Source organism: Vigna angularis, chromosome 2 (assembly GCF_016808095.1).
Source record: "Vigna angularis cultivar LongXiaoDou No.4 chromosome 2, ASM1680809v1, whole genome shotgun sequence".
Lineage (NCBI taxonomy): Eukaryota > Viridiplantae > Streptophyta > Magnoliopsida > Fabales > Fabaceae > Vigna > Vigna angularis.
This window is the reverse complement of record NC_068971.1, coordinates 46,039,113-46,064,424: the sequence shown is the minus strand read 5'-3', so window position 1 is coordinate 46,064,424 and position 25,312 is coordinate 46,039,113. Positions and strand designations below refer to the sequence as shown.

The window sequence follows — 25,312 nt, the reverse complement described above, 5'->3', positions numbered from 1 at the left end:
TTTTAATGTAATATAATATGATAATTGTTAATGGTATATTTAATTGTAAAAAGATTTATAAAAAGTAAAAAATTAACATTAATTTTTAAAATTAATTTTAATATTATAAAAAAAATTATTTTAATAAAATAATAATAATAATAATAATAATAATAATATATTATTATTATTGTTATTATTATTAATTCATCCCTTCTAAATATTACATTCCAACATTTTTATATAAGGGTAAAACTAACAATGAGAGTAAATCTATGCAAATCTTCGCACATGAGAGAAGATTGGAAAACTTGTTCATGGTGCAAATCAGCGGTTTCCATTGCAAATCCTTTTCAAATCCGTCTTCGTTGATCAATGGTAACATTAAAACGAACACAGATTAACTTATTTCATATTTTAAAAAATAAACGTCAAATCTAACATAATTTTTTCAAATTAAGCTAAATAATAAATTAAATTAACTAAATAGATTGATGGAAGTAGTTAGTAGTCCAACTCATGAGACTCGTTTTAAATAACAGGAATATAAAATGACACACATAACATAACCCCTGCCAAACACATTGAAAACCATAATTGAATTGTCTCTGATTTGTATTGTATTATTTCCTTGAGAAGTCACTGTTACAAAAATTGTGTGGCTTTGGCAAACATTGGACCACTCCATCTACTCAACGTCTATAAAGATCTTTATCAAATTTGTAATCTAAATATGACGACAATTTATTTTCCAACTTTTTGTGAACAATAAAAAAAGTACATATTTAATCATTAAAGTAAAACCAGTATTTTTCATATTACATGTTTGATATAGTTTTTGACACTATGATTTTTGTAAACATCTAACACTGAAGTTAGTTATATACATAGTAATAAATATTAAAAGAATTACATCAATATTATTTATAGTATTTTTTGTAAATATTACTTAAATAGGTTAGAGTTTTGGTAATCTGGTTTATTCTCTTAATTTTTGATTGACCGTACTAATCTTATTTTGGAAAACCTACATAATGTAGATGTACATTATTGTTTTAGTCGAAATGTTCATATCAAGATAATGTCATCTTGACTTATGAGATTTTGGTCTCATACAACACACTAACCTTTTAGATTCAAGATATCTAGATACGATAGTATGTAATTTTGTTAAAAAATTACTTTAATTATGTGACTGTTACAAGTATAATTAAAAAAATTAAGTAATCTTCTATTTATTTAAATAAAGTGTAATTTTTTTCTGATTTATCTTATGGTCTTCCTCTTGAAAAAAGCTATTAATATAAGGAAATAAAACTAAGTTATTTACTGATGATTTATCTTTAAGTTATTACTTTGGTATTTTTTAATTAAAAATCAGTACTATCTATATTAGTAATATTATGTGTCGTTCAAATTAATAATTTTGGCAGTATTATAAGTTAATATATAATATCACTATAATCATGTTTACACAAGAAACAAGACATTTATTAAACTTATGCCTTATATAATATTACTATAATCATGTTTACACACAAAGAAACAAGATATTTATTAAACTCATGCCTTTTTTTTTAAATAATCCATTTCTACTAAAAAAAATATTATCAATGAAAAATAATCATTACAAAACATAATTATTATATACAATATTATTTTTTTCATTTTTTAATAGAAATGTGAAATTTATTTCTAAACAGAAAACCTAAAATACAATATAATTGGATAAATAACAATATCTGATACTTTCTGAGATAATATTTTTGTTTAAATTTATGTTAAAAAAACGAGGGATACGAATTTGTTTTCACTATTGTTAATTAAATATTTTTTTTACAAAAGCACAATAATAAAATATGATATTATTAAGTATTTAATGTTTAAAATAATATATATTTTATTTTCTCTAATGTTAAATGTCAATAAATAATTATATGACTTCAAAATTAAAGTTGAGCGATCATACTCTTATACGGTGTATATTCTAATCGAATTCATGATTATAAAAATAACGCGTTTTTTTTCTCCATTTTAAGGAAAAGTAGTATATTACTACACAATACGTGCTCTTGTAAACTATAACAATTTATTACTTTTTTCTTTTTAATGTTGCTATCAATTGCTCATATCTTAAATTGAAAGGGAGAATATAGTATATGTCCAACCTTTGCTCATCTTGAAATGATAACAAAATAGTATATTGTACGTAACATAACTATGCGTTTATTAATTGGTACACTTTAAAGTTTTTATTTTTGAAAGGTACGATTTAAAGTCTGTTCATGGTTTATTTATCCCATTTGGAAAGTTTAGTAATAATAAATTTATGAGCTCAATTCATTATTTCTTTCAGTAATTATGAACTCCCAATTCATCATTTTATTTTTAGCTCATACATTATTCTTACATGATGTTTACTATTTACAAATCAGTTCTACTAAAAAAGCGCAATAAAGGGTAGGTGAGAAGAAATAAGCACGTGGAAAAAGATAATTGTATGTTCTAGTATTAAAGTAAAACTAGTAAATTAGATAAAATAAAATTAAGAAAAAAAAAAGAAAATTAGATTAAAAAGAAAGGAAGTGAGGCAAAGACAATGGATCTGAGTAAGATTCAGACACAGAAGAGTGGATTGGTCCAAGTTGTTGGAGAAGAAAAAATGATCTGAATTAGGGAAAAGATAAAGACAAACCAAAAGAAAAACATAAGCAATAATTGCAATATTGTTGGACCATTTCTAACTAATTTGTTTTATTTTAGTAGTATTTTTTGGTGCACATTGAATCGCGTGTTATTATTTTTCTCTCAGTTTCTGTTGCTCTCCTAGGCTCCCAGTTTTTCCACCGCGTGTTTCTCGCTACTAGTCCACCACAACTCAACACAAAACAAAACAACACGCTTTGCTTTACGACTGCCTCCATGCCAGACTCCACCACCACCGTCACTACCATCCACCTGCCGCCAGACTCCACAGCACTCCGCCGCCACAACTCCATCGCTGCCGCCTCACCGGTCAACAAACTCTCCCTCCCCGCCACTACGCCGTCGCGCACCACGAGCTTGGAACTTGTATCATTGAAATCCCCCTTCTCCACCTCCTACACGTCCCTCCGAGACGTGCTCCCTTCCCCCAACTTCGCCGTGAACTCTCCCACCTCTTCCGCGTACTCCAGTCAAGAGATTTCTATCCGCAATCGCCTGGTAAAACAGGCTGCTTGGGCCTACCTGCAGCCCATGTCCGCCTCCCCCGGCGGCGCCTCCACCCCCCACTTCCTCCGCCGCCTCTACGCCGCCTCCCTCGACTTCATCTTCCACCACTTGGTCCCCGCCGTTTCCCGATTTTTCCGTCGAATGTTCAACGCTATCAGGATCCACGTGTTTTGACAACCGACACACTCATATGAATGATTGATATTTAGTTCAGCTGCAAGTCCTTTGCTTTTGTGTTTGATTCAAGAATAGGATAAGGATATGCTTCTGGTATTTTTTATTTTATTTTTTTTAATTACCGTATAGGACTTCCATAGCTTTGCGTTTCCCTTTAATGGTTGTGGCCTCAAACTTATATATACGAATGAATGAATGAATGAAAGAATGAATCATCAATTGAAGTGTTTCAAAAGAGATGCGACAAAAGTAAAGCATTCTTTATATTACAAGCAGAACGAGAGTGGTTATGGGGTTGACGTAAGTATGTACAAAAAAATGTTACACAGTTCTGTATACAACTTTGCTTTATCAAAGCTTCTTAGTCTCCTTTCTTGTTTTTGCGACCTGAAGAATTGCTATAATTGTTTTCAAAGAGAGAATCTCGAATTGAAGACAATGGTGGAGCGCTTGGAGTTGGACCCATCTTTTCCTTTTTCTGCATGTAACATTTATCTTCAGTAACACAATCTATACGTAAAATCCACTTTAGTTTATTTAAAGTAAATAAAGGAAATAGATCACAAGTTCGTTTCTTCTGTGAAGACCACCCCATTCAATATCAATACATTACTATTATTTATTGCTGACATTCCAGGTTCTCTCCTCCATACCACACAATTTTTAATACTGAGGAAGTTTTCTCATAAGTATTCTAAAAACAAGTAAAATAAAATTAGTTTATATATTATTTTTTAAAATTAAATTTAGAACTCAAATAAATAATTTTAGTAAAATATGGATTCATTTATATTTTTTCTTTTCACTAGTTGCATGAAAAACATTAAGAATTTTTTGTAACAGTTAATTTACCTTAGCATAGGATTTGCTGGAAAACTTTTTAGATTGAGCAGCCAAAAAATCTAGAATCTGGAAAGTTGTCGCTTGCCCCAACTCTGTGCAGTTTTGCCAGTAAAAAATGGCCAAATCCCAGGCCCTAGCTCGCCACTCTCGGAATTTTTTCTCAATGTCATTTTCATGGCTTGACACATAAGGACGCAAAATTGCATTATAAACATATCCGGTTCCCTGCATCAAGCAATATTATTACCAACCAATTAGAAATCAACCATGTTTTTCACTTCAGAAAAAGTGTCAAACTGGATTTATAAACAAACAAAATAAAATATAAATAAGAAGATAACGACTGTTAACTGTCCAAATATTCTTCTAATTTACTCTTCCACACTGTTGAAACAAGACTCACGCAAATTCTAACAACCTTTCCACAAACTTTAAAGCAAGACTTGCACGCAAATCCTGATAACCTTCTTTAGTAAACAACACAAATTAAAAGCAACAAACAAAATACAGTGTAAAGAAAAGCAAGCTAAAAAGAGCCAAAGAGGCATCCTCCTCGCTTTTATATTCTTACCTTAGTTTTCGGATACCACAAGTAGATGAATAGTGCAAGCTTCAACTCTCCATACATGGGAAGCCTACAGAAATGTTCGGCGTTTATTAATTTTTTGCTGAACTCTAAATCAATCACACGTTTACACACCAAAACATACATAAACCAAATTCAGCATTATACAAATGTGTAAAATGTCAAACACTCACCATCCAACAACAACATCTGTAAAATTCTCCAGTACTGTGAAAAGTGCTACAATGATCCTACAAATATATAAAAATTTAGCACAAATTTTGACAAGGTATCATTCAAAAAGCTTTCTTCTCCAATTTTCCCATAAATATTACAAGCTCTGTACAAATCAACAGTAATTCTCAATTCTATTTGCAAGAAAAAGAACACTCATTAAACTTCTGATTGGATGATTACACATACCGGCACCAGTATCATATTCTTATCTATACAACTGGTTCTGGGCTTAAAATATTCCTCACGTTGATAAAGCTGCACATGGTTCTCTGTTTACTCCACCCTTCAAGGTATTGACCTCCCTTTGGATATTCCTAAAGAAGATCTCTTTCTTGACCAAAACTCAACCACTAAGTTTTTAGTTCTTAACCCTTAGTAAGATCTACGCTCATCCTTCCCCCACATCCCATATCTTGAATAATTAAAATGTAATCATATGACCCAAATTATAGCAATCAAAAGCCAAATAGGACATTTCAGAACCATATAGCCAAATGGAAGATGGATTTTAGTACCAGTATTGACACCAGAATCGAAGTTCATCGTTACCAGCCCTGCTGTTCTCCACAGTTTTGTAGCATTCAAATCCAGGATACGCGTACCCCAGAAGCAATCTGAAATTTAAGATGGTATAAGAATATCGAACAGAATATCAAACCTTCGAACATGAAAGAATCGTAAAGGCCACACTTACATAAGACACCGAGTGATGAAATCCCCCAACATTTTCGATCCTTACTCTACGACAAGCACAAACTCTGAAACCAAAGCAAACAACCCATCAAAATTATGAACCGTCAAAAAGCTTCGCTGGGGATTTGGCGCAATTGCAGTTACAGTAGCCTGACACAATGTCTATCTTTCTCCTTAAAAAAAAAACAAGAAACGTTTCCCAGCATTCACCTGTTTTACGTGAATCCAATAAACCTGCGCCTGGGTTGAGTCCCCGCGTTTGACAAGGTCAGAGAGAAACGAAGTTCAAGCTTGAGACCGGTTGGGGTACCCTTAATCGCTAAGGAAAACGAACTAGTGCAGACTTGAAACTATACAAAATTTGGAAAACGTAAGGTTTAATCCTCTGGAAGAAAGACCCTGTTTCTTTATGAAAAACTGAATTGGGGAACAAGACTTGCGAAAAAAAGAATACATATATATATATATATAGGGATGATCGCAGTCATGAGAAGGAACAATAGCAGAAATGAAAAAGATTAAAATAATCATAAGAGAGAGAAATATTAAACGTGATTTCTTGTCACATACGCAAACTCACGAGGATTCTACCAAAAGTAAAACTGATTCACCGTTTGGCAGTTAAGGCACGTAGCCATATAAGTCCCTTCACGTAATTTCGAATGCATTGTAAGATGAAATTAATTTTCATTCTAGACTTTTTAAATAAAAGTCAACATACAAAGTCATTGAAAGTATATTTGTGTACCATTTGTTTACTCGAATGATGTTAGGAAGTGACCACTACCTTGGTAGTTGATTAGGTCAATGAAGACCAAATGATTCTTTATAGTTTATGTACAAAAAATAGAGTAGATATGTAATTAATGAGAGAAGTAAAAAGAGGGAATTAGATAGATTAGTTAATCTTTAGTTCTAGAAAATGTAATGCCATGAATGATGGTTGTTGACCCAACTACATCGTATTCAAATAACAAAACTGTTCACTGGTTCTTATCTTTACATGTTTGTCATCACTCACGCCATGCAATTGGGACTCTTCCTATATGCAAATGGCAACCTATATAGATAGATTAATTTTGGCTATGAATTCGTTGAGTTATTATATTATGCATAAATAATTCATTGATACTTTTATCCTATCTGGGTCACTAATATGACGAAAATATGAGGGAATAATACGATAAATATCAGAGTTCAATGAGTGATTTGTTCAGCTGAAATAATTAATCAACTTTCTCAAATTTTCTCTTGAATATACATCACGCGCATCCATGCATGGAGTGTATATTCTTCAGCACAAGCAAGGTAAAGTCTTTTCGCCTGTGATTAATTTAATGGTGTTATTGTTTCATGGACAGGGATTTTTTTAATATTCAATGATAACTTACGTTATAATAATATTACGTTGAAAAGTTATCCATTTGACTCATTAAGTCTCAGTAACTTGTGAGCATTACCAATCATAGTATTTTTTTAATAAACTATAATTCAGATTGGGTAACTTCTATTTAGATTTTGATCATTATAAGTACGAAATAAAATACCTATGCCTTATATATGGCTCTGTTATAAAATTAATTGTATATCTTTTTATCAAAAATATATTTTAGGAAAAAAAGAAAAGTTGTTTAATAGTTTAAAAGTCTTAGGGTGTCAAAAACAAGAAATTGCCTCCGTAATTAGCTGAAATTGAAAGTTGACCAAAATATTGGTTGAACTGTGTAGTTTCCATTGAATGAAGATTTATTCTCATTGTAGACAGAAAACAGAACACAAACATCTAATTCTAGAAACCAGAAAAAGATGCCCAGGGTCTCCTTCTGCAGAATGAATGATTGGATATGACGACGAAACTCCATCTCAAAAAAATATTGAATTACACCTAATTTTAACCTCCATAGCTGCAGAGAAAAAGAAATAATATATATAGCATTGACTATTAAAATAATTCAAAAAAGTATTGATTACTTTAGTATTGTTATTTTATACTAATGTTGTAACTTGAATGTTTGGTAAAACTCTGAGATACTTTCAAATCTTATAAATTCATATATTTTTTTATGAAATATCATAAATTATGATATAATCAGTCCATTAAAATTAAAACTATAAAAGCTTTATTATTAAAGCCTTTTTTTAATGAAGATTTTATAAGTCATTATATTTTCTTTAAATATCAATGACATACTGAATAATGTTACAAGAAAACTTATCGTATTGCATTGACAGTTTTCTTCTTTAAAACTAAACTAATTTAATTTGTAAATTACTTTATGTGCAGGAAAGTGTTTGTCAAATGGGATGAAGTAATATTTGTTTTTTTTTTTAATTTTTGGTTTTAAAAATATAGCAGATTCCAAACTAAACTGAATTTATGAGTATGACCAATTCAACGAAATCCCACCCAACACTCATAATATATTACTCTCTGTATTTACGTCATTGCCTATATCATGTAATGGATAATTATAACAGTGACAAATAGACAATTTTCTGCTTTTCATTAAAACAATTCAGATTAATCAACAATTTATTGTCACAATATGTAAAATTGAGTTATGCAAAATAACATTCATGGTTGTAATTTGTATTATAGACATGCCAAGCATAGACTATGCGTTATATTCCACCAATTAAATTGCTTTTAATTTGTTGCATTTATTTCTTAAAATGTCTTAGAATACATTTTCTTGACGTAAAGGAGTTTGAAAGAAAATTATATTTATAATGGTTAATATTCTAACATATCTTTTTAAAAAGATAAATTATCTTTCTAAGAATTAGTGTTTTCTTTTCCTTTTACAAGTAAATGTCGTAGATTGTAAGTCTTGCAGGAAGCTTGCAAATAATAAATTATGGTGAGGAAAGTGAAAAAATAAAATGGATAACGTAGAAGTTGAGTTGATATTGTCTTTGGATTGCACTCGTCCTTTTGACTGGATCTTGAGTTTATGGAATGCCACCCTTACACGAAATATACCAATTAAGCAATTTTAAACGTCCAAAGCAACTCCCATGAATCAATAATATTCATTCAACATTGTTTGATGAAAAATTAAACCGTGTAGTTTAGAAACTTTATATTATTATTCCTATGAATATAGTATCACAATTAGCCATAAAAAAAATTAAGTGAAAATGATATGAACAATAAGTTTGATAATACTGTGTGCGAAAAGTATTATAAAGATATTATGACCAAAATTATATTATAACAATTTTCATTTATATGTAGTTATGATGTTGAGTATACTGTGTGAAGATGAGTTTTATAGATTTTTTCTCTTTTTCATGCATCAAATGTTCTTTCTTTCGTCTTTTTTTCAGCATTCATCTTCCATGGATGGATGTTGGTTTGTGGTCGAGTTGGAGAAGCCGACTTATGGCCAGGTTGAAAAAGACCGACTTATGGTCGGATTGGAGGAGACCGTGTACAGTACATCAATCCCATAGTCTTATGACTAGAAGATATGTGAAGAACTTCAATAAATTCAGTAAAATAGTAATAGTTGGTAGTGAGTTGACATATAAAAACATGATATCAACATTAGGTACTCAGTAGTTCTCTTGTATCATAGAGCAACTACAAAAAAAAATTATATCTTTATCAATAACCTTACAAGTATAGTAACCACCAAGCCTCGAGAAACGTAACGACACAAAAATTTAAAGTACGATCATAAACTAGATACAAAGAGGCTAACTTGTTCGCATCCGGCCACAAGTGAGATTATTCTTGCTCGACCACAAACTATAATACTCTATTGCATGTTATTTTTTAACTTAGCATGATTTGCTAAACTTGGCCCATCTTAGACTCTATAGGTAAGAGCCCACAATACTCATATGCATGGAAAAGGAAAAAAGTTTGTGGAGCATATACGTAAATACACTCTAATATTTTATTTTTTAAAATTATAAATTATATGCTTTTGTTAAGTTATAATTATAAATAAATTCAATCATATACTATATTACAAAAAAATGAAATATTATTTATTCAAATGAGTAAGTATCAAAATTCTACATAAATATCGATATTTATTCAAATACATCAAAGATGTATTGAAGTACATAAAAGTTATCGACGTTTAATCACGTGTGGAATCACCATATTGATTAATAAAAATTAAAACAACTAAATCAGAATATATCACTTAGTTGACACAATAGTCTAAATATAACAAGTATAAAATTTTAATGCATAAAAAATATCTTTCCTATTTATAACGAAATTTTCTTAATTATATTCTATTCAATAATTCGTCGACAAAAAATATATATTAAAAAATAAATATTATTTTTTTTATAATATGTATGAAATGAAAAAAGTATTTTTTTTATAATATTTAAAGTATTTTATTTAGTATTTTAATAGTAAAAAAATACTCACATAAGCTATTATCTACACTCAATTAATAATGCACTAACTACACTCTCAAAATCTCATTATTCTTACCCATTACACTAATATATAAAACTTAGCTGAGAAAACTTTTGAGAAATCAACAAAGATGATTATAACAATTTAAGTACAAAACCATTAACAACACTAAAAAAACGATTAATAATTTACAGTGTATTTTAAATGAATTACAAAAGCACATTATTTTGATACAGTGGATTTATCATACAGTGGACCAGTGGGTGGGAAAGTAAGAAAATGAGATGCACAAAGACAGAAGGAAAATATCCATTTCCTTCAACATTTTATAGTTTTTCATTTACTTTACTGAATTTTCACACTCTTGCTTGAAAATTTATGTTTGAGTTTAAATTTGTGTAAGGAATAGTTAGTTGCATTGAATTACCGAGACTAAGAATATTTTTATAATATATATTTAAAATAAAATCAATTTAAAATATATATTTAAATATAAATTAATTATATGAAATTAAGTAAAATTTAAAATTTATTTTTTAATATGATATTAAAGTTTAGTAATTTTATATTAATTAAAAATAAAATTAATTTAAAGTATATATTTAAATAGTTATATATTGAAATACATGTGTATATATATAATCATGCAAATAAAAATAATAATTAGAAAAGTTCCGTATTCATTCATTTAATGTTTATTAGCAATAATAGAGGAAGAACATCGAATATCATGCTGAGTTTTTAATTCTACTATACTGTTTAACGTGTGTTCCATTATAATTTGTCATATTTTCTTCATTTATTTATAATATTTTCACTATTTGTATTCAATTTTTGTAAGAAGAGAAAAAAAAAAGGATAAATACATAAATTTTCCAAAAAAGAAACCCCAATAGTTAACTGTGTGTGTTGTAACTACCGCGTTTCAAGCAAATGTTTCCTGGCCTCGGGGGTTGGACTGCTCGATCTTTCGCTCACTCTGTGCTGTTGCCTTCCCTCGCTTCCTCCAGGTACCTTCTCTTACTTCTTCCATTACCCTTTTTTTTTCCTTGCTTTTCAATAGTGCTTGTTTTCATTTCTTCTCTCTGCAGTTCTAAGTGCATATACAAATTTGGCACTGCATCAACTTCACAAGTGCTGTCTCTCAGATGTGCATTTCTGTTACATTTGCATTTGGGTCGCATATGAAAACTTCATTTTATCCTGAATTTTACCCAATAAGATTGCCGGCTATAACGATTCCCTAAATTAATTTAATACGTTTTTTTTATAACCAATTCATTTGTAAAATTTTGTCTTCCAGGACAAGGTTTAGAGCCAAGTGTTTGGTTAATTGCAGCATGACGGTGAACGATAACTTGCTTTCCAAACCTATAAGGCGTGCTAATTTTCGATTATGCAATGTTTCAGGGTATGTATTGGAATATCGAACCTTGAATTCACGATTTCATTTATTTATTCCATCATTAATATGTCCTTTTGTCCAGTTACATTTCTGAAGTATTGGAGATTCGGGCTGAGGCTCCTAAACTGCATGTTCTGCTTGTTCCTGGAAACCCAGGTGTGGCCTTGATTGTGTATTTGCGCTTGTGTTTCCATGTTAGGTTTGTTTGGTTGTTTGAGCCTTTTGGTGTTTTTGATTGTTGCAGGTGTTGTTTTATTCTACAAGGACTTTGTGGAATTTCTATATGAGCTGCTGGAGGGAACTGCGTCTGTGACTGGTAAGTAAAATAATGGAAGCACTTTCTTTCTAGCTACTTACATGGATATTTGGTGACCATTAGGCTCACTAGTGATGTTTCTATGTGAACTAGCAGCTATCGGCCATGTTTCTCACTCAAGAAAGGTTCATATATTTTGTTTCGATTGATTTGTTAGCGTGGCATTAGAAGGTCTCTTACACAGAGTTCTGTTTCCAGGACTTGGAACATGGACGCATGTTTTCTTTACAAGAACAAATTGATCACAAGGTAATAAGGCTTACTATTTTGATATTAGTAATCGTTGACTGTTTTTGGTTGGAGAAACTTATCAATGGTTTATTTCAATCTTAATTTATAAATTGGTTAGACTTAGTGTGCTAGCGAGAAGTGCTAACTGGCCTTGACCCTTTAATTTCTATTACAATTTTTTTTTTATTAAATTAGTGAATAAGAATACCTTTTAAGTTTTCCATTCATTTTTAGAAGTTCTATGAAATGTTATAGGTTTATCTAATCTATTGTTGAATAGTATGAAAACTGTGGTAGAATTGAGTATTTAAACTTTCATTTCAGATTGCACTGTGCTCAACTGTGGAAAAGAAATAATTGTCATCGTGGAATTGTTTCTACTATGTCATGTGCTGGCTTTTGTATTGGCATATTGAGAATTTGTCATATTTATGCCACATGCATTCATCCCTCCCTCTCCCTCTCTTTTGATCATTACAGTTTTCTGTCATTTTATAATCTTCCATGCTTTATGGATTGACATTCGTCATTCTTGATTTAAATAATTGGACTTAGCAGTGTTAATTAGTGATAGTAGTCAAAGTCTTCACTTTCCTTGTGTGTTTGTAGATTGACTTCATCATACAGGAGTTGCAAAATATTGAGATTCCTATATTACTGGTGGGTTCTTCTATATCTCATGTCCATTATTCTTTTCCAATGTCGTGTTGATTTGAAGAGTTGTAGGTGCTAAAATACCAAAATGCTGCCTAGTGTAAAAATAATCTGTATATGAAAAATGGTAGTCATGTAATAATACAAAATGAAATTTTGTTCTACTATTTTAATGATGGTGTTTTGTAATTTAAAATTTTGAGCCAATACTATGGTTATCTTGTGTTCGCCTGCCACCACACTTGTGCTGCAATGCAACAGATGTCAGAGCAAGTTAACATCTTCTTAGACACATAATTTTTGTTGACCACGACATATAAGAGGAGTGACATTAATGTGCAGCTTAAACTGGGGAAAAAGTATGTAGAGTTTTTTATGTGCGCGGAGAAATAATGTTATATTGCTCTTAAGAAAAGTCATCCATGATTTTATAGTCTAATTTATAGTGTCATATCAGAATATATTTCTCGTTGTGATATGTGACTGCCGAGTTCAAAACTTGTGGCCTGCAACACCAAACGTCCTTTTATTCACTAAAATAGAACAATTTTGGAAAACCTTCAAAGGATCACCTTGAGTCTAGTTCTTAGCTAAAGTAATTTCTAAATAATTGTTATCTGTGTTTTCAAAACACAGAAAAGTTTAAGTTCATTCTGAAATGAAAATTGGTAGCTAATTAGAATTTTCTCTCCAGGTTGGGCACTCTATTGGTTCATACATATCTATTGAAATGTTCAAGAAGTCTCCAGAGAAGGTGATAGGAACGATGCATATTTAATTAATCTTCATCCCATCATGCTGTCTGTCCATCGCTTCTGATTTTCGTAAACTGTGTATTTGCATTATCTCCTGGGCTCTGTAGGTGAAATATTGTATTGGACTTTATCCATTTTTGACGTTAAATCCGCAATCAACAAAACAGTTGTTAATTGGAAAAATTGCAAAGTAAGTCTCAACTCAACCCCCTTCCCCAATCAAACACCTTGACATTACCTTCTTTGTTAGAGATGATATGAACTTTTAGTGACATTATGAGCTTAGATATCACAAATTTTGATGTCGTACACTCTATTTCACACCTCATGGCATTCACTTTATGCATAAAAACAATTTTAATAATTTGATCTGAAAATAAACTTCAGATATAAATTAAATGGTGGTAATTATATGTTTATTATTACTAATTATTAAGCATGAAAAAATTTCTTCTACTTATTTTCTTTTGAAAATGTTAGACTAGTTTATACGAAATGACTAAATGATGTTACATGGGGTTTCAGATCCCAAGTTCTAGCTGCTGCTCTTAGTTACCTGATAGCATCATTAGGATGGCTACCTGTCCAAGCTTTAAGGTTCGTGGTCAGAAAATCCCTTGGGAAGTCATGGTCAGTCAATGCAGTTGATGCTGCTTGCTCTCACTTGTCACAGGTTAGCTTTACTGTTCAAAGAAGGCTTCAATGATTAGTCACATTAAACTTGTAATTTAGTTCATTTTGTTTTGGTCATTCTTCTTATCGATCCCTTTATTAATATTATTAGTGGCAGTGCAACATTCTACATTTAATTGACACTGAGTTGCAGCTTTTTATTGTGGAATTGGTCTGCACTTTTTCTTTTGTATTAATTCCAACCTTAATAATTCACAGTACCATACTATGCGGAATGTTCTGTATATGGCCATGACAGAATTCAGAAAGGTAGTAATGCTTCCTATCTACAAATATACCTATCAAGTTTTATAAATTATCGTAAAGCTGTTTCACTTTATTTTACTCTTTAGCAATTTTTTGATTTACATATATGGCACCGGGGACTTGTTGCATTGATGTGGAAGATGGCATGCCACTGAAAATTGCACAAGGATACAACATCTAATGATAAAAGAAGTTGAAATTGAGAATTTAAAAATGAACGGGTAAATTGACTGGAATAGAGGGCAATTTTCATCTGGGTCTCAAAAGGTAAAATATCCAAAACTGCATTTATAATCGTGTGCTTAACCTGCTAGCTTTCAGAGGCACCAGATTGGACATTTATGAAAGAAAGGAAGGCTCAATTGACGTTTTTATTTGGTATCGACGACCACTGGGGCCCACTTGATTTGCTTGAAGAGGTTTGCTTTTATTTATTTTAATCACTGTTTTTATTATCTGGAAAGCTTTTTCATCATCTGGAGGTATGAGACAAACATTTGTACCTCAAGCATCTTAAATAGATTTAGTCTCCACGGGAGAGCATGTGTAGGATGATTATATGCTTGTGATTTTATCCTAATCTACGTGATCATTCATGGTACCAAAATGGTGCAATGTAATTATTAAATAGATTTCCAAACTTTACTAACAAGTTTATTTCCCTCCTTTTATCTTAATGAAAGATCATGTATCAAAATTTGCAGCAGATTTCTCTATAAAAAAAAAGTAAAGCAAACTAGAATATTATCTTTGTTTTATTTTTATAATTTTCATTGCTGATCTTTTGTTTTTTCAGAGAAATCAAATAGCCTTTTAAATTTTCCTAGCCATTAAGCTGAAGGTTTGGATTTGTGTTTGAATCTCAACAACAAGAACTAAAATATGTGATTAACTCCTTCCTCTTTCTCTACCCCCAGTTTATGGAGTGGACCTCCTACTCTAAATACAGCAAAATATGTTCATTAAATTTTCTCGTTTTATTTTTTAGAAAAAGAAAGCAAAAGTCAATCAAATTGTGATGTCAAAAATTGCAGTACTTTGATTATAAATATGATACTTAATTTAACCTTTAGTATAATAGTAGTCATTTATTTCTCTCTGATATTAAATTTAATTCATTTTCTTGATTTGTGTTTTAGACTACAGGTATTGTGATTGACTGAGCAAAATAAATTAGATTATGGTATAACCTTTCAATAATTTGGCTCTTAGTAAGATATACAGGAAGCACGTTGTTTTTCCCTCTTTTCTCTTTGACATTACAAAGAAATGGACTATTTCTAGGAGTGAACTGGGCATCCAATGTCTACAGTATAGACCTTCCTGGGAGAAGGTTTTATACTGATGGGAAGATTGATAGATATTATTGTTTGTGATGCTATGAAGTAATTTTTGTGGTGTTAAATTCCTAATACTGGTTTTAGCACGCAGCTTATGTATGTGTGCTATCCTAAGTAGACTTGAAATACCACCAATTCTTTATATCTTCAACTTAAACACTAATTACGGGAGAATAGCGGGATGAATATTTGTATAACTCAACACATTCATCGAAATAATAGTTAGTCATGATCAAAGCATTTCTTTTTCTTTTCCATGTTTCCCAACTAATTTTTCTTTGTTCCTTTCTTCCTCATCTGTGGAATATTAAATGATTATTCTGGCTTAAGTTATGGTTTCTTCTGGTTACAGATTTCAAAGCAGGTTCCCGGTGTTGCCGTATCTATTGAACGAGAAAACCACACCCATGGTTTCTGTTGCACAGAGGCCGGCTCATTATGGGTTGCTCAGCATGTGGCAAACTGTATCAAGAAGCAGACAGCTTGTACAAACCAATGAGGTCTGACTCTCTTGCTGTTCGCTTGTGTTGTGTGAGTTTTCTATGTTAGTCTCAGAAAGGACTGAACCACAAATAAATTTGAAACGATGCTTATAGTGCATGCTATAAAAAGTGTAGTTTCTTTCATTCATCAGTGCTGATAGTGCATTCAACAGTTTTAACATCGCCAACAACTGTATTTTATGACTTAGTAGTTCCACCGTCCTCCAGTTGTACAAAGTAAACTATCGCCAACTGCATTTTGAACCCTCCCTACCCCCTCTTTTCCAAAAAATTTAGGACACGTTTCTCAAAAACCTTAGTTTTTATCGTTTATCAAATTGGTGTCAAGCATCAACTTCCAGAAATATCTGAAGCTCTAAACAAGCCATCATTACGAAACTAACACCAAATGGGGTAATTAACCTTGAAGCTCTTCCATTGGATATGTTGATGAAGGTAGTTGAACCTATTTTATATCATTTCCCAAGAATATCGTCCAACATCTACCATCCCGTTACGTCTCCCGACTGCGCTTGCCTGCTAATATTATTCACATCTGATTTGAATAAAAAGATCGATTTATACAAGTATTTCTGATATAGTTATTTATTATTATATTGAAATGATATTTTTTTAGTTATCCTTTTATTAAAGGAATTAACACAATTTTTAAGAGTAATATGAAACCTATAAAACTATAGTTCTTACTATTTGGTTTGGGCTGGCCTGACAAATAATATGACCCAATGTATCAGCAAGACAAATAAACTTAAATATATACAAAGAATAGCAGGTTGGCCCCGTCCGTTTTTGTTCTGTTGTTCAATGATGGAATGCTTCCTAACATAATATATATCTGAGATGTTTTTAAGTAGAAAAGAGAACGTAGGTCAAGAAAATGGTAAATTTTGATTTATCATGATGGAGCCAAGAATAAGAAGAGCTGAATGTGAGACTTAATTGATGTAATTTCAAATGAAAGTGTACGAAATCAATTATTTTATATTATATATACAATAAATATTTCCCAAACTATTATATATTAAAAATTGTCTATAATTTATATATAAGTAATCAGTACTAATATACGATTATTTTAACTATCTAGGATAATTAAGCGCCGATCTTAAAAATGATAAATAATTCATTTCCTCAGTTTCTTGTATCAGATTTTAACTTTAGTTTAATTTAATATTTTGTTTGTTATGTTCTATACTTAGAACTATAATGTGACGAACACTTGAACACTTTTGTTTAATTAAAGTAAGGTTAATGGATTTAGGAATGAGTGTCAATGCAAGAGTGTGTATTCTTAAACATGAATATAAACTTGGATTACGATGTTAGAAACCAATTCAATTACAATCAATATTTTGGAACCTAAGAACCAATCTTACAAAGTATGACGTAATATTATTATATAATAATGACGAAGATAATGTGGAGAAGCAGAAAGGGGAAAAAATGGGTGAAAAAGGATGACCAAAATCACGAGTGTCTATCAGAAACATTAGTCTAAACAAGCTTGTAACTGCCCCCCGTGAATACCGACGTGGGTTTTAAGATTTTTCTTAAGATAGGATTCCCTTCAGATTGTGCATGCTATGCTATTGACAACAATATTGTGACAATGTATAGTGAGTTTAGATTCAGAAGTACCTAGTATTTAATTCTTTCTCAGTTCTTCACGATAAGTGTAGTTTACGTTGCTTTCGTTCATTGATCAATAAAATTCCAAAACTTTAACCTTTCAGAAATGGTCTCTGTTTTCTATTCTCTCCAGCTACTGCGCTTTGAAACATTCATCCAATTGCAGCAAGTTGGGTTGTGTTGGTTACAAACACCATCGGCTTTTTGTTTCTACTTTTTCTACAAAAATAAGAAAGATTACCTTCGGTGATGAATTTGAATCTTTTTATATATTTTTTTCTACATTACGCGTTTACAATAATACTTTTACATTTAATAGTAGTCAATCTATCATGATAATATATTTATATATATTAAAAATGTAAATTAAAATTTCGTTTTATTATTTCACTATACACAATATTAAAATTTATACGGTATTCAATAATTAGATTGAGCTGGTCTTGTCTTGTGTATTATCATTTCCATGTTATATGTTTAGTTTGAATCCAAAGAAATAATCTTATTAAATTTTTAGGTCAATTTAAAACCAAAATAAATATGTCAGAATCCAACCTGAACTCTTCTAATCAAAGGCGTATACTATGTTATTAGTTTTTTTTTTCTTTTACCTATTTCCTTCTATTTTAACCTTTCTCTTTGTTGGAAATCCATGTCAACTGCAGTTTGGTACCCACGTAATCAATCTTCTAATAACTGTTCAAATTATTTCTTAATTTTCATAATCTCTCCAAACATGTTCAAATTCATTATTCAATAATACATGGCATTTTTACCATAACTTTGTATTAATTTATCATTTGTAGATTAAATTAATCTTCATTTAAAGATAAAAATAACATGTTTCTGCATTATGTCATAAAAAAAAAGCATATTTATGTGCATAGTAATGAAAAAGTATAAAAATGTATATTCTTGATTCCTGCCATGGGAGCTGCTACTTGTCCCTGATGATCGATATCGAATCTATTATTTAATGCATAGTTAAGTAGGGTTTTTGTCTCTTGAATTGATAGCCATCTTCATTTCAGAACTAGACAAACCAGCAACTTCATATCCAATTATCGAACCCTGAAATTGCTCTCATTCTCAATGCATGTGATCAGATGACCAATCTTCCAGATACCTCCACCACCCAAAACAAATCTGCGGCCCAGATCACATTCTACCCAAATTATCTATTTCCAATTGAAATCCTAATCACATAAATGCTTCAATATTTTCAAGAGTCACGTTGCTAATATAAAATATTTATCAATACTAAACATTTAGTAGAATCTTAATTTAAAAAATATAAAATAAAATAAAATGAATTGATGATGAGAAGTTAGAGTATATAGTGTGTATGTAGGGACCTCTTAACTCAAAGTCACATGGCAAGCAAGCCATCCTCATAAATAAAAAGCCACTATCCAAAGCCACACAAACTCAAACCTTCCTTTGACTAAGGTAACCAAGCTTCTTGTTTTGTTCACTTTCGTTTCTTTTACTCGTAGCAGACACACACCAATGTCTGCCTCCAGAAAGAAGCTTCTTCTCAACACAGTGTCCGTGAAACTTGGCTGCGGCACCTGCAGAGGGCCAAAACTCTATCGCATATTCCATCCAAAGCCTAAACCCAAGAAGCTCCCCTCTTACCAAAACCACAAAAACCACTACAACCATTTCTCTTCTTCCTCTTCTTCAGCCCAATGGGCTGACAGCACCAACACCACCCCCACCAACACCAACACCAACACCACATTCTCTCCCTACGTTGATTCCTCCCACTTTTCTGACTCCGACGTCAAGGCTGCAAGAACAATGGGGGGTTTGGGAAGAGCTGGCAAAGAAGGGGTGGCGGTGGAGAAAGACTCCGATGACCCTTATCTTGACTTCAGACATTCCATGCTGCAAATGATATTGGAGAACGAGATATACTCCAAGCAAGATCTCAGAGACCTTCTCAGTTGCTTCCTTCAGCTCAATTCACCGCACCATCATGGCGTTATAGTCAGGGCTTTCACTGAGATCTGGAATGGCGTCTTCTCTGGCAGACCCAATTCACACATCAACCGTAAGCCACGTCAGTTCTAAGCACTGCACGTCATCCTCGGTTGCTATAACGTTGACGAGTTCTATACTTTCTATGTGCTATGTTCTAGGTTCAATGTATATCTTCTCCAACTCAACCACAATCTTGGTTGAACAACTTTGCTAATTAGTTTGTACTACAACGTCTTCATCAACAATTTGTAAAGAGGGTACTGCTGCTATTTTTATCAGTGAAGAGTAGTATTATGCAGTTTAATATATAATCAGATTATATCCCAGTTCTGAGTTGGATTAATTCTTGTTGTTGATGTTGTTTGCATAGTAGAATTTGAGCACAAGACAAAGATGGATTGGACTTCTCCAGAAAGTGACTGGTCATAAGAAATAACTGTCGTGTTAATTAGCATCTGTAATGGACCATGTTGTGTTGTAGTAGAAAATAGAAATCACAATGGAGGACCTGAAATACTTGGTTGGTCCCTCCCTAGAGTTTGAGGGATTTGGTCAAATGGCTCCCGTGTTTTGAGTGGGATTATGGTGGTGAAATAAAAGAGCTATTGGGATTTGAACCGTTGTAGTAATAATTAGAGTGCTTTGAAGCAAGAGGGGCATCGAGTTAAGTACTTTTCAACGAGAAGATAATAGAAACTTTTGCTGCTAACTCCTGTGCTTTTTCCAAGGTTGCTATTAAAGTTTCTACTCTGTTTTCACCATAATTCGGATCAAATTTGCCTGTGGGCGCGATACCCGTTAGATTTTTTAAAAACAGAAGAAAAAAAAGTTACTTACTTTACTATTTTTATAAATGATTTCGTTTTTAATTGAGGCGATGCTTATCTTATTCAATGCTCTTAACTTGTCTCTTTATTGTTGCAATATTGTAATAACATGACGATGAAACATCGTTTCTCATTTATTTCTTTGACACAGGACTCAGATCTCATTAATGTAGAGCATGCATTGAGATTGGCTTTGAATTTACTTAGGCATTGATAACATGGTTGCAGGCTGTTTTAATTTGTATTTAAACCTCTCTATGCAGGTAGGCTCCTATGGGCGGTAAAAGTCAGCTTGCATTTAAACCTGGTAGAGAAAAATAATCATTTCTTCATTAATTAACAATGCCATTTCATTAACTAAAACTTTAACATAATTTCTTTCCATCCCCCACAGAATGAGGGCTTGCAGAAATTACTTATCAGGATTTATCAGAAACAATACCCCATAAAAGTTAAACTTACAAACATTAATTGTTTATAGTTAATAAAGAATGTGATTATCATAAACATACAGTTGATGATCATACATTTTTTAACGTAAAAGTTGGGTTATTGCTTTTCATTCCTTGTTCTGAGTTGTTTAAGAGGGGACATATACAGATATTTTAGAAGCACTTTTCTCAGTTCAATCCAGAAATAATAACTTTTTTCTCTTCTTTTGAAGCTTTGTCTAATTGTACCTTCTACAATTAAACCGGTGATTAACAGATATGGATTAAAAAAGTGGTGTATTTTAGGTGATGATAATCTCTTTGCCCTGATATCTTGTGGCAAATTGAAAGCAAGTAGCAGACCACACCTCACACTGTGTTAAAGGTTTGGAACTAAGTTAGCATGCTGTCCAACTCAGTCTTCAAATAATTGCTGTGAAGATAAACAACATGTTTGTTGCTTTTAAGGCAAGTGTTTCCCTCATGCTCAATCAAATTGTGCTTATCTACTACCATATACATTTTTAAAGACTTTATCTGATTTCATATTTATAAATAATATTCTGGCACACCATAGTCTCTAGGACTTAGCACATGCAGATTCATCTTGTTTTGTATTTAAATTTACATGTTCTTTATTCAATAAGAATTAATGCTGAATAACACAGTCCTAAAACTTCTAATACACTGTTATGAACTGATGGCAAAAGCTTAAAAACGACTTCATTTATCTCACATCTCATTTTTTCATTTACAGTATTTAATTATTTAACAAAATTTGCTTTCATTCCTTATATCTTTTACATAATTAAGAAAAAGAGAAAAAGAGTATCTTTTTCTTTCTTTCTTTCCTTATCAAACAACGGAAAAACCATCCTTTTTTATCTTATTTTATATTTCTAAAAACCAAACATGACAGAAGTGGATAGTGTGGAGGGAAGGAACTGCAGAATAGAAAAAAATTACCATCTTTATCCTATCAACAGTGTCATGTTTGATCATTGATAAGGTGGAGACACAGCATAATTTAGCAGACATAATCACGAAGTTAATCAGATTATCTTGTTTCTGATAATGGGGAACATCTATATCCTTTGATAGGCCAGAGTTGACATGATTTCTAACCGGAACTTCAATTTGTGTTATATCTTATCACAACAGTCAGAGTTGAAAAAAAGTTTCAAAAAGACGTTGGTCTTGTCCATACATAAAGAGCAACCATCCTGCTATGCTGAATGAGTTGGCATTTGGATTTGACAGAAAAGAAAAAGAAACTGAAAAATATTTGTTCCTCAATGTAACAGTTTGCCAAGAAAAATATCAAATGTGTAGTTCTTGTATAAGAATAGACTAATGAAGATTACTCTAATTTTTTAATTATTTTTTGTGGCTTTTACGTATTTGAATTGGTCCCAGGCTATGATAGGAGAGCAAAGATTGCTACTTAGTACTAGGCAGGTGGTATCAATGTGAAGCTATTATTACACTTCGTTTGCTGACAAAAAATTACTAACATTTACTATCAGCTATCGATAACAATGCAATACCTGGTCAACATCATCATTTAAGATGTTTTGTTTTGGTTTGTTTTTTCGAGTAAAAACTCTTCTTTCATCAAAGAAAATTTTACTTATATTCACAAAGAACAAAAAAAATAACATAAAAATAACATACACACTCTTCCTCTCTTGAAGAAAGAGAGCAAGAAAACAAAAACTATGTTGAGAGTTGAAAGTAACATAGCGGTGAGAGCAACACGAACAGTTCCATCTGCTGGTGAAACATGCGTGCTAGTAAATTTTTAGAGGGACTCATCACATAACAGCATGCTGGTGATAGTAAAATTTAGGGACAAGAAATTTCTACCAGAAAAAACATGAACAGTTATATCTCAATTACAAATTCATCATTTTATTATCTTATTTATTGTCACCAATTGTTACAACTTTAAGCCAAACTCAAGTTTACAAAAGTGATTATAAGATAAGGTTTATATTCACTTATATCTTATATCTTGTTAATTGATTTTATCTTTCATCGATATAGAACTTCCAACACACTTTTGTGCGTCGGACTAAATATTAATGTATAGTCCAATGGCTGATGAAATAATAAATCTAATAAACATCAAATTTTGTTAAGATAGGCTCCAACTCATTACTCTCATATCATGTTAAGACGTGAACTTTAAACTTAACTCAATCTGAGAAAATTGGCTTGTAAGATTATATTTGCATCCACTTATATATTATAAATTGACTTTATCTCTAATTAAAGCGAAACTTCCAACATGAATCAACTAAAATTTAACATGATTTATAAATCTCACTCTAAATATAAATAACAAGTAAAGGATAAGTTTATTAGATTTTGAATTAAAAGTGATAATTTTAAGATATTTATAAGTTTATTCACTCAAGTTGTATCTCTTCCACATACCACTAATGTAGAAAAGCCTTTCTACAGCAATTAAAAAATATTTTTATACTAATTTTCGAACCGATATAGAAGCATGGATATAAAAAGTATTGAACTTTTTATACAGATTCAAGAATCAGTATAGAAAGTCCACTTTTTATACCAATTTTGGAATCGGTATAGAGAGATAATTAAAAAATATATGTTTTATATGTATGACCCAAACTTTTTATACCGGTTCAAGAACAAATATGTATAAATAGATTTACATTTTATACCACTTGTGGCAATAAATGATATAAAAAAGTTCATATTCTATACTGGTTGGAACATTAATTGGTATAAAAACTGTCATTTTCTATATAGTTTGGAGCATTAATCGATATAAAATGTTTTATTTCTTTTAATGATAAGTTTTTATGTGCTACCTATCACATACAAACCTATAAAAATACATCAAAGAACAATCAAAACAATCCATATAACATATAATATACTTCCTAAGCTCATCATATAAATTTTTCATAAAAACTCATAAAATACTTAACATCATCTTTTATAAACAATCAAAAGAAACGAAGTTCACTACTCATGAACTTCCTTTAAGACCTCTTGATCCAATGGAAATGCAACACAAAAGATCTACATAATGAACAGTTTGAGTCAACTTATAGTGAAAAATACTTAAGATGTTAGTTATAAAGTGTTCACATTACCAAATTTCATTAGTCAACAATGTTTGGAGATATGGTTTTACACATACGCCCCATCATAGAGCAAAGCACGACAAATGTGTTGGAAATATAAGTGTGAGTCCAAGTCTCACATTGGATAAAAATAAGAAAGTAGAGCACTATATAAAGATGAAAGACCCGTTAACACATTGCCTTAAGATTTTGGGTAAAGAGTGGTGTCGATCCCTTATATAGTTGGCTCAAATGTTATTGGTGTTTGTGTAAGCCACAGGGAACCTCCTCCTCGATAAACCCAACAGTGGTATCAGAGCTCATGGTTCAAGTCTGGTGACCGGGCTCAGTCGAGTACGTCCCTCCATAATCAGGTGGCCGACAGATAGCCAGATGAGTCATGAGAGGTGGAGAGCAAGAGATGTTCAATGTTGTGACCATGGATCGTGAAAGAGAGTGTTGACCATGGTGTACTCGAGGATAAGAAAAGACTTCCGATGTAGGGGAGGTGGTGGTGGAGAACTATAGTCCTTTGTTTGAGGGGAGGATGTTGGGTACAAACAAAGTCTCACATTGCATAAAATAAGAGAAGGACATGGGTTTATATACACATAAGATACCTCCATTGGTAAGAGGTCTTTTGGAGTAATACCAAAAACAAATCTGTGAGTATCTAAATTGGTCATTAAAGTGATTAATTGTTTTTTTTCACTTGGTCATTATTAATTATTTTTTACCACTTCTTTATTATATCTCATATACTCTTCTTTAAACTAATTCAATATTTTAAATAAAGTTTAAACACAACTATGATATATATGTGGTGCAAGTCATATATAACCACTTTAATACAAATATTGACTAGTTTGTTTAAGCATAAAATAAATATTTTTGAAAAAAAAAATTAAAGGGAAAAGTTATTTAGTTAAGAAGTAGATAATATTTGTTGATCAAGAAAAAACAGTAAATTACTTATTTTTAAAATAAGTAAACAAACATGCATCTAAACAAAAATTGAAATGTGTTTATTTTATTAAAGAAATATGCTTCTAGAATAAGCATAAACAAAACGACTCATTATTTGATAAGGGAAGTGTT

The 25,312-nt window shown here is 31.3% G+C and overlaps 4 protein-coding genes across 12 annotated transcripts; 3 read left to right on the top strand and 1 right to left on the bottom strand.

Annotated features, from left to right (window-relative positions):
• Nucleotides 1-2,727: 2,727 nt before the first annotated feature.
• Nucleotides 2,728-3,601, top strand: LOC108327993 (uncharacterized). The gene has a single exon (XM_017561758.2). It carries the CDS (start codon nucleotides 2,902-2,904, stop codon nucleotides 3,364-3,366), a length of 465 nt encoding a protein of 154 aa, XP_017417247.1. The 5' UTR covers nucleotides 2,728-2,901; the 3' UTR covers nucleotides 3,367-3,601.
• A 7-nt stretch (nucleotides 3,602-3,608) lies between these two features.
• On the bottom strand, nucleotides 3,609-6,161 carry LOC108327992 (putative HVA22-like protein g). 2 transcript variants are annotated; one of them, XM_017561756.2, is made up of 7 exons: nucleotides 5,918-6,160; nucleotides 5,709-5,772; nucleotides 5,530-5,628; nucleotides 4,972-5,028; nucleotides 4,784-4,847; nucleotides 4,222-4,437; nucleotides 3,609-3,847 (listed from the first exon to the last, which is right to left on the bottom strand). In XM_017561756.2, the coding sequence occupies exons 2-7, from the start codon at nucleotides 5,738-5,740 to the stop codon at nucleotides 3,731-3,733; spliced, it is 585 nt and encodes a 194-aa protein (XP_017417245.1). In that variant the 5' UTR covers nucleotides 5,741-5,772; nucleotides 5,918-6,160; the 3' UTR covers nucleotides 3,609-3,730. The 2 variants fall into 2 exon arrangements, with proteins under 2 accessions (XP_017417245.1, XP_017417246.1); XM_017561757.2 differs by lacking the exon at nucleotides 4,972-5,028 and having other exon boundaries at nucleotides 5,918-6,161.
• Nucleotides 6,162-10,970: 4,809 nt separating this feature from the next.
• On the top strand, nucleotides 10,971-16,367 carry LOC108327031 (uncharacterized). Of its 7 annotated transcripts, none has more exons than XR_008247106.1 (14): nucleotides 10,971-11,104; nucleotides 11,398-11,505; nucleotides 11,582-11,655; nucleotides 11,744-11,815; nucleotides 11,909-11,940; nucleotides 12,014-12,064; nucleotides 12,656-12,706; nucleotides 13,395-13,454; nucleotides 13,563-13,645; nucleotides 13,981-14,128; nucleotides 14,347-14,397; nucleotides 14,481-14,615; nucleotides 14,709-14,813; nucleotides 16,087-16,112. XR_008247106.1 is itself a non-coding variant. In XM_052873340.1 (14 exons), coding segments are annotated over exons 2-14 (984 nt in total). In that variant the 5' UTR covers nucleotides 10,992-11,104; nucleotides 11,186-11,242; the 3' UTR covers nucleotides 16,234-16,367. The 7 variants fall into 7 exon arrangements, 5 of the variants coding, with proteins under 5 accessions (XP_017416184.1, XP_052729298.1, XP_017416185.1 ...); XM_052873340.1 differs by lacking the exon at nucleotides 14,481-14,615 and adding an exon at nucleotides 11,186-11,244 and having other exon boundaries at nucleotides 10,992-11,104; nucleotides 16,087-16,367; XR_008247107.1 differs by lacking the exon at nucleotides 16,087-16,112 and having other exon boundaries at nucleotides 14,716-14,813.
• A 2,835-nt stretch (nucleotides 16,368-19,202) lies between these two features.
• LOC108328376 (transcription repressor OFP6) lies at nucleotides 19,203-22,548 on the top strand. 2 transcript variants are annotated; one of them, XM_052873982.1, is made up of 3 exons: nucleotides 19,203-20,109; nucleotides 20,943-20,986; nucleotides 21,417-22,548. In XM_052873982.1, the coding sequence occupies exon 1, from the start codon at nucleotides 19,376-19,378 to the stop codon at nucleotides 19,940-19,942; it is 567 nt and encodes a 188-aa protein (XP_052729942.1). In that variant the 5' UTR covers nucleotides 19,203-19,375; the 3' UTR covers nucleotides 19,943-20,109; nucleotides 20,943-20,986; nucleotides 21,417-22,548. The 2 variants fall into 2 exon arrangements, with proteins under 2 accessions (XP_052729942.1, XP_052729943.1); XM_052873983.1 differs by lacking the exons at nucleotides 20,943-20,986; nucleotides 21,417-22,548 and adding an exon at nucleotides 20,226-20,866.
• Nucleotides 22,549-25,312: the final 2,764 nt, after the last annotated feature.

Coding starts and splice junctions, on each gene's coding strand:
- LOC108327993 (XM_017561758.2), top strand. CDS start 2,902: ATGCCAGACTCCACCACCACCGTCACTACCATCCACCTGCCGCCAGAC.
- LOC108327992 (XM_017561756.2), bottom strand. CDS start 5,740: ATGTTGGGGGATTTCATCACTCGGTGTCTTAT. Junction 5,629..5,708: donor TTCATCACTCGGTGTCTTAT/GTAAGTGTGGCC, acceptor CTTAAATTTCAG/ATTGCTTCTGGGGTACGCGT. Junction 4,848..4,971: donor ACAGATGTTGTTGTTGGATG/GTGAGTGTTTGA, acceptor ACATTTCTGTAG/GCTTCCCATGTATGGAGAGT.
- LOC108327031 (XM_052873338.1), top strand. CDS start 11,028: ATGTTTCCTGGCCTCGGGGGTTGGACTGCTCGATCTTTCGCTCACTCT. Junction 11,816..11,908: donor GGGAACTGCGTCTGTGACTG/GTAAGTAAAATA, acceptor TATGTGAACTAG/CAGCTATCGGCCATGTTTCT. Junction 14,129..14,346: donor CTTGCTCTCACTTGTCACAG/GTTAGCTTTACT, acceptor AATAATTCACAG/TACCATACTATGCGGAATGT.
- LOC108328376 (XM_052873982.1), top strand. CDS start 19,376: ATGTCTGCCTCCAGAAAGAAGCTTCTTCTCAACACAGTGTCCGTGAAA.